This window comes from Tribolium madens, unplaced genomic scaffold, assembly GCF_015345945.1.
Source record: "Tribolium madens isolate multiple individuals breed KSU strain unplaced genomic scaffold, Tmad_KSU_1.1 Scaffold_91;HRSCAF=231;Tcas5.2_LG7, whole genome shotgun sequence".
Classification (NCBI taxonomy): Eukaryota; Metazoa; Arthropoda; class Insecta; order Coleoptera; family Tenebrionidae; genus Tribolium; species Tribolium madens.
Genome location: NW_025401063.1, coordinates 5,892,856 through 5,901,204, shown reverse-complemented (window position 1 = coordinate 5,901,204; position 8,349 = coordinate 5,892,856). Strand labels below are relative to the sequence as shown.

General features: G+C 36.1%; 2 protein-coding genes and 1 pseudogene across 2 annotated transcripts; 2 read left to right on the top strand and 1 right to left on the bottom strand.

Moving 5' to 3' along the window:
* Positions 1-624: 624 nt before the first annotated feature.
* On the top strand, positions 625-3,946 carry LOC123011983 (beta-mannosidase-like). The gene is made up of 10 exons (XM_044409721.1): positions 625-753; positions 809-958; positions 1,012-1,160; positions 1,209-1,408; positions 1,457-1,715; positions 1,762-2,225; positions 2,271-2,569; positions 2,623-3,045; positions 3,095-3,315; positions 3,364-3,946. Exons 1-10 carry the CDS (start codon positions 645-647, stop codon positions 3,805-3,807), a joined length of 2,718 nt encoding a protein of 905 aa, XP_044265656.1. The 5' UTR covers positions 625-644; the 3' UTR covers positions 3,808-3,946.
* On the top strand, positions 3,869-7,163 carry LOC123011797 (annotated as a pseudogene).
* Positions 7,027-8,224, bottom strand: LOC123011988 (BAG family molecular chaperone regulator 2). Its single transcript, XM_044409727.1, has 3 exons — positions 8,082-8,224; positions 7,781-8,005; positions 7,027-7,737 (listed from the first exon to the last, which is right to left on the bottom strand). Exons 1-3 carry the CDS (start codon positions 8,113-8,115, stop codon positions 7,388-7,390), a joined length of 609 nt encoding a protein of 202 aa, XP_044265662.1. The 5' UTR covers positions 8,116-8,224; the 3' UTR covers positions 7,027-7,387.
* Positions 8,225-8,349: the final 125 nt, after the last annotated feature.

Below are 8,349 nucleotides of genomic sequence, written 5' to 3'. Positions count from 1 at the left end.
TGACACTTACTTTGACATTTATCACTGTTGTCTCTTTCTTATCTCTTTCGCTTTTTCAGCATTTTCTGGAGAGGTACAAGGTAGATTATCAGCATTCGACATTTTGTACTATAAACTACACCAGTTATTCAGCAGTTAAATCAATCAATTTCGAAATCTCAACACAAATTCCGAAACTCACGCGTGACGTTTGTTATGATTTTATTGCAAAGCGTCCTGATTATTGAGGTGATTTACTTGATTATTGGTGTGTTGCTCTTTTCGTTCCATCTGAATCGTTTGCAGATAAAATAGTATATGTTATTTGGAGTAAAAGTGAGTTTATGTGGCTCAGCTGAATCCATTTGCCTCACTCCGTTCGGCAAAATGAACTTTTACTCCTAATAACATAATCTACTATTAGGTATATTTTTACAAATAAATCAAAATACTTATTAATTATAATTTAAAAACGCAAAAATGACATTAAATTTAAATTTGTATAATTCCTGTAATTGAGTCAAAGTATTAGTCTTTAGGTGTTTATTTTGATGTCCAGTTCCTATTTGTGGACAATTATTATCACAGAACATGAACGTTTTTATCACATGAAAACAAGATTAAACTGAGTCAAGTATAAATTATTAAACCAGTCATCATTGATAATGGCGACTATTCGCACTCTTCTTCTCCTTTTGGAATTTTTTACGGTTAGTTATTGTCTAAAAAGACGCAGTTTGGGTGGAGAATGGATTGTAAGAGATGCCGCAGGAAGTATTTCATTATTTCTTAATTCGGACACAATTAAATTAAACGTCGCATTTTTTAGAATACGACAATTTGAAAGCTACCGTTCCAGGAGGCATTTACACAGATTTGATGAATAATAAAATTATAGGTGATGTATTTTATGGAAGTAATGATACTGAAACTAGATGGGTAGCTCAGAGCGATTGGATTTACAAAAGTCAATTCCTAGGTTAGTCCCACTGAAATCTCTCCAATACCAAGTATTATTATTCCATATTTTAGTGGACGATTCTTTTCTAAGTCATAACCATATAAATCTGGTCTTTGAAGGTTTAGATACTTTTGCAACTGTGTTAATTAACAATGTTGAAGTCGGTTCAAGTGAAAATATGTTCGTACGTTACATTTTCGACATTAAAAATAAATTACAGGTATTTAAATCCCGCAAAACGACTTAAAAATATTGAGAGGAATTTTAGCTAGGAAATAATACAATTGAAGTAAATTTTTTATCTCCGATTAAAACAGCTCAAAGTTTAATTAAAAAACAAGGCTATACAGTGCCCCCAACTTGCCCTCCAGATAACTACAGAGGAGAGTGTCACGTAAATCAAATAAGAAAAATGCAAGCATCATTTTCGTGGGATTGGGGACCTGCGTTACCCTCAATGGGCATTTGGTAGACTCCAAAATGTGACCATGCGAAATATTTTCCGATTTTTTAAAGGAAAGAGGTGTATTTACAAGCATACAACTCTTCGGTCATTCGTTATCTGATGGTTGATCACAAAGACGCTCCAAACGATTCTTGGTTGATTACAGTTTCGACTTATCTCAGCACTAAAACTGGCGAAACAGTCCAAGGGAAACTTTTATACAATCTTGAAACCGATGTCAGTCTTATTCAACAAATTGTGGACGTTAATCAGACTAACACCAACGAAGATGATGAACTAAAAGTCGATTATTCTTTCACGATTCCAAAAGTAGGTGCGTGAAGGGTTGTATTTTTGTTACTTTTCAAAAATTCAGATAACGGTGCGAAGGTGGTGGCCGAATGGCTATGGCGAACAAAAACTGTACAACTTTACAGCCAGATGGCAGAGTGGTGCTGAAATTGATTCCAAAACTGTTAAAATAGGCTTCAGGACAATTGAATTGGTCCAAGAAGCAATTGGTGGGTCTACAACCCCCCGCAAATTTTTTGCAGGCTCTGGTTTGAGTTTTTACTTCAAAGTTAATGGTTTGCCAATATTTGCCAAAGGCGCCAACGAAATCCCTCTTGACATTCTCCCCGAAAAGGGCCAAAACCTCCAAACGGTTGACCGAATTTTGGAGAGTGCCTACTCTGCCCACATGAACATGTTGCGGGTTTGGGGAGGTGGCGTTTACGAATCAGATTACTTCTACCAAAAGACGGACGAATTAGGGATTTTGATTTGGCAGGACTTCATGTTTGCTTGTGCTATGTATCCCACTTACCCGGAATATTTAAAGTAATGTTGCGTTTTTTTGTGACATTCTTGAAAAAGTGTTTTTAGCAATGTTAAAGCAGAAGTTCGGCATCAGGTCAGGCGATTAAAAAGCCACCCAAGCATTGCACTTTGGGCTGCTAACAATGAAAATGAACTTGCATTAATGACTAATTGGTACGGCACTTCCAGTAACTTAGAGTTGTATAAAGACGATTATATCAAGTTGTACATCGATACGATACGCTCGGAATTGTTCAATTTCACGACTGATGTGACATTTGTTTCGTCTAGTCCGAGTAATGGGAAGAAAACTGTCCAAGAAAATTATTTATCGAACGATCCAGGAAACTCTCTTTTTGGAGATGGTGAGGGCATTCCTCCAAAAACAATAGATTTTTTCCAAAGTTGGAAGTTCCAGTCCACTACTACAACTATCTAGTCAACAGTCTGGATGCAAGAACTTATCCAATACCAAGATTTGCGTCAGAATACGGTTACCAGTCACTCCCAGATTTCGATACTTGGTTAACAGTCACTGACAATATTAAAGATTTATATCCAAATAGTTCGTTTATGGACCATCGACAACACCACCCTTTTGGATTAATTGAAAATAATCTCTTAATGATGTATCAATTGAATTTCAACAATACAACGGAAAGTTTTTACAAAACTTACATGTACTACTCACAGATTATCCAAGCAATGTCTATAAAATTCGAGACTGAGTATTATCGCAGTTTCATGGGACGTCTCGACAGCTCGGGTCATGGTAACACCATGGGTGCTCTTTTCTGGCAATTGAATGATGTGTGGGTCGCACCCACGTGGGCTGGAATTGGTACTTGTTCAATCAAAATGATCACAAGTTAATTTTTTTGTTTTGGTAGACTATACAGGAAAGTGGAAAATGTTGCAATACTTCGCAAAAGAATTTTTTGCCCCAACTATAATAACTGCATATTTGGATGTAGCAAGACAGCTTCACATTTATGGGATGACTGAAATTGCGTCTATATTCGATTCCAGATTGAATGTTTCTGCCGTGATTGATGTGTACAATTGGACTTCTTTTTCACCAATCAAATCCACAGTAGTGGACGTGTCTTTGGTTAGTCCTTTCACCAAGAAAAATCCTATTTCTTATTTTCTGATGCAGGAATATGGAAAATCACTCCAAGTCGCCGTAGTTGACACTGATAATTACCTTAATAGTATAGGATGTGGCTCACTTCCAACCGCAAGAAACAATTGTTTCTTTTATCTCTCCCTCATTTCCGGAAATTCTGTTATAGCACCCCACAATCTGATTTTAGTATCGCCTTTGAAACACTCAAATCTTCAAACGACCCGAGTTAGCATTACTTCAGTGATTCAAATAGACGATAAGGGTACCAAATTTGAGGTCACAGTGACTGCTGATGGTATCAGTCTTTTCGTTTGGTTGGACTCGCACCAAGTCCGGGGTCAGTTCAGTGAGAACGGTTTTGCACAAGTGGTTCCAGAGAAGGCTGTTACGTTCCAAAGCGAGACAATAACGTCTGTTGCTACCTTAGAAAATGTAATCACTGTAACCCACTTGAACAACCATCAATATCAATAAACACGTCTTTGATAATTTTTGTTTATTTGTATTTTAAAACCGATTTTCACATGTTGCTATCCTAGAAATAGAGATCTTGAACAGTATTATCAATTCAATCTTTGATAACTGGTTTTTGTTTATGTTCTCAATATGGTAAAAACAGTTAGCAACTAGGTCTTTGAACATGGAATTTCAGCTTGTCTTTATGTTGATTTTTCTTTATGGGGGAAATTGTGAAATTAAACAGGATCTTGGGGGCGAATGGTTATTCAAGGATGAGACTGGAGGTAAGAATAATTTCTTGTATGAAACAACAGTTTAAGGGAAAATTTTACAGAGTATACAAATTTGGCGGCAACAGTTCCGGGTGGAATTTACACAGATTTAATGAGTCCATCAAATAACATTTTGGATAATATTTATGCCGGTTTTAATGATGTTGAGTACAAATGGGTTGCTAGGTATAACTGGACTTATTACACTACGTTTCAAGTGCAAGAAGAATTAACTAAACGTGATTTTGTCAATTTAGTTCTTGAAGGTGTTGACACGTTTGCTACAATTTTTATTAATGATGTTAAAATAGGTACCACCGAAAATATGTTCGTGCGCTACATATTTGATATCACGGAGAGTATCAAGGTTAAGAAAATCCCTATACTTGTTACCATTTTAATTGTGAATTACAGGCTGGTGATAACACCATCACTTTCAAATTTGATTCCCCGATTACGATCAGTGAACAATTGGCTAAAAAACAGGCCGAAGATTACGTAGTGCCTCCAGAATGTGTTCCTGATTCCTACAAAGGTGAATGTCATGTTAATTTTATTAGAAAAATTCCGGCTTCGTTTTCTTGGGATTGGGGACCAGCTTTTCCCTCAGTTGGCATTTGGTAAAAATTATAAAAGAAAAATCTCCAATATTTTAACAACATTACAGGAAAGACATCTACTTGGAAGCATTTTATACAACTACAATTAGATATGTAGTAGCTGAAGTAATAGATGATGGAGACAATTGGCTTTTGTCAATTGATACGTATTTTGCTCCTAAATCAATCGGGATTACTGGAAAATTGGACATTTCTTTGGAAACCAATGATGAACCAATTCAGACGTCCAGTGATCTAATATTAGGTGAACCCAACGAACATGGGGAAGTTTTCGCAACAACTAATATGACAGTACCAAAAGTAATATTATTTCGATTTTTGTTATTTGCCTCTAGTGTGATGGTCTTGTAGACATCGGTTGATTTATGGTGGCCTAATGGTTACGGTAAACAACCTCTCTACACCCTGAATGTGACTTTTACCGATAAGAAAGAGCCAAGCACAAGTCAGAAAAAAATTGGGTTTAGAAAAATCGAGATAATGCAGGATGAGATCGGTAATTTTTTTTCTTCAAAATTTGTTTTTAATACAAAATTTGTAGAGTCTGGTCTTGCATTTTATTTCAAAGTCAACAATGTCTCGATTTTTGCGATGGGTGTTAACGTGATCCCGCTTGATATTCTCCCGGAAAACAGCTACAAAAAGGAAACTGTTGATCGTTTACTCTCCGCTGTAGCTGAATACACGGAAATGAATATGTTGCGGGTCTGGGGCGGTGGTGTTTATGAATCCGATTACTTTTACGACATGGCCGACAAATACGGATTGATGATTTGGCAGGATTTTGTGTTTGCATCTTCTATGTACCCCGCAAATTACGAATTTTTAAGGCAATTAATTTTTTTTAATGAATTGAAATTTTAGTTTTATTGTAGTAACGTGCAGAGGGAAGTAAATCATCAAGTTAAAAGAATTCAAAGTCACTCAAGCTTAGCTGTTTGGGGAGGCAATAACGAGAACGAGGGCAATTTAGCATCAAACTACTTCGATACCGCTGATAATTTCGATGTTTACAAGGCGGATTATATAAAGCTGTATATCGACACTATTAGGGATGAAATGAGGCGAGTAACAAAAAATGCAAATTTTGTCGATTCCAGTCCGACTAATGGAATCAAGACGGACAAGGAAGGATACGTTGCTAGTGACCCCGGAAGCAATTTTTACGGCGACAGTGCGTTTTCCTCAAATCAACCACAATTTTCATAAACTCGAATTTTAGAACATTATTATAATAACAACAAAGACAGTTTGGACGAAAGTATTTTCCCCACACCGAGATTCTGTTCCGAGTATGGTTACCAGTCCTTACCAAGTGTTACTTCTTGGCTCACAGTTGCCAATTCAAGTGATTTGAACATTAATAGCGATTTTATGAAACACAGACAACACCATCCTAATGGTAACGATCCACTAAAAAATCTTATCGAATTCCAGATGGAACTCCCGAGTGAAGATAACGAATATTATGATGACGCTTTCATTTATTACACACAAGTTAGTTTGGATTTTTAAAGTTAATAATGTGATACATTTTGCGTTTAGATTATCCAGGCAATGTCTGTAAAAACCGAAACAGAGCATTATCGAAGATTCATGGGCCGGTTAGACGACCAAGGCCAGGGTAACACAATGGGGGCCCTCTTCTGGCAACTTAACGACGTGTGGGTGGCCCCTAGTTGGGCTTCGATTGATTATACGGGCAGATGGAAAATGCTACACAATTTTGCCCTCAATTTCTTTTCGTCCGAATTAGTCATGGGTCATTTCAATAAAGATACCAAAAAATTGGAAATTTATCATATGTTAAATAAACGAAATGTGGATGGAGAAAAATGGATTAATTTGACGGTTTACTCCTGGGAGTCGTTCAATCCTCTCAACATTACCCAACTTAAAGGAGAATTTGTGAGTGACTAAAATTGACGTATTTTCACAAATAATTCTCTTTTGAAGGAGCCTTTAACTGCAACACTAGTTGCATCATTTGATGTGAATCAATTCTTATTCGATTCCGGTTGTGGTGCTTCAGATGAAGCAAAATACAATTGTTTTGTTCATATTGTCGCTGGGAAAGACGGCACAATTTTGACTCCTTCTAATTACTTTTTCCCTTCAAAGTTCAAGGAAGCTAAACTTAAAAATTCTAATGTTGAGGTAATTTTTTTGGATGAAATAGTCAGTATGTTTGATCGATAAAGGAGTTTTGTTTTAGATTATATCAATTGATATGATTGATGCAAAAGGCTTGAGGTTCCACGTGTGGGTGAAATCCGACGCCCCGAGCCTTTTCGTGTGGTTGGATCCCCACGACATTAAAGGACATTTCCTTGAAAATGGTTTTATTCAACATTCTCTTGTTACAACAGTCACTTTTGTGGCAGATTCACCAACAACAAGCGAAGATTTGAAAAAAGCACTTACAGTGACTCATCTAAGAGACCCTAAATACTTTCCTTAAATTATTTCACAGAAATAAAAGATATTGAACGATACATGAATTAATAATTTTATTTAATTCATTATTTATAAATAAAGTGTCTTTTAAACAATCACAGTGGCTATTTTAAATTAAACACTGTATTGTATTTAAAGCCATAATACAAATAACTTAGTTGATTACATACTAACGATTTAATGTGTATATAATGGCAATAAGCGGGGCCATGGTACAATCAATAACAATGCATCTATTAAGTAAGTTTATGGAATTGAAGTTACATTAAGTTTATCAAAGTAATTTAACAAACCTTGAAGACGTTTCTTTACTCGTTTTTGATCATCAACGGTACATCCTAATAAAGCTGATTCAAATTTTTTATCTGTAATGCCGTGCACTACATTAGAAGAACACGCATTCATGAAGGTAATACATCTAGCTTTTGCACTCTCAGGATCCGATTTTAGACCCATAACAAGACTGTCTATCAAATGGTTAACTTGGTGTAGGGCCTCTTCTTGCATCTTATCACGTTGAGTTAAAATCTTCACTTCGACAGTGAGACAGCGGCTCATTATGCGTTCCGCGTATTGGCAAACATCGTCCCTATCATCTAAGAAAAACTATTAATGAAATTTCAGTTTTGATGCACTTACTATCTGGCAAATCCACTATTAAATCAGTGTTTCTAACCGAGTCCAGCGATGACAACAAATGGTCCCGGTCTTCCTCTAATTGTGCCGCTTCTCTTCGTAACTTCTCAACATGACTTTCTAAGATATCTAACAATTCTAAAACTCGCTCTTTGGGCGATTTGGGGTCTACGGTGTTGTTTTCATCGATTTTAGGTAATCCTGAGAATGTTAGATCCATGAAGAAGCCTGCAATTGGCGGTGTTAGTCAAACACAAAAATTTTGACATAACCTAAAAACATATTGATAAGAAGGATTTATTACCAGATGAAGTACTCGGAGATGGATCTATGTCCATTCTGTTGCAGTTCTCGTTGCTGGTTGACGCCAGTTTATTTTGATAATTTTAAACCAATTTGATTTCAGTGTAAGAACAGCATTGGTCATTCGATTTCAAAATCTAAAAAATTCCATTACTCCTTAGTCCCATTAGATCGAATCGGGAAAATTACCATGAAAAACGTCATTGATACAATAGAAAAGCCCAAAATACCATAAATCTATTAAATTGTACATTTATTACCAGTATTCA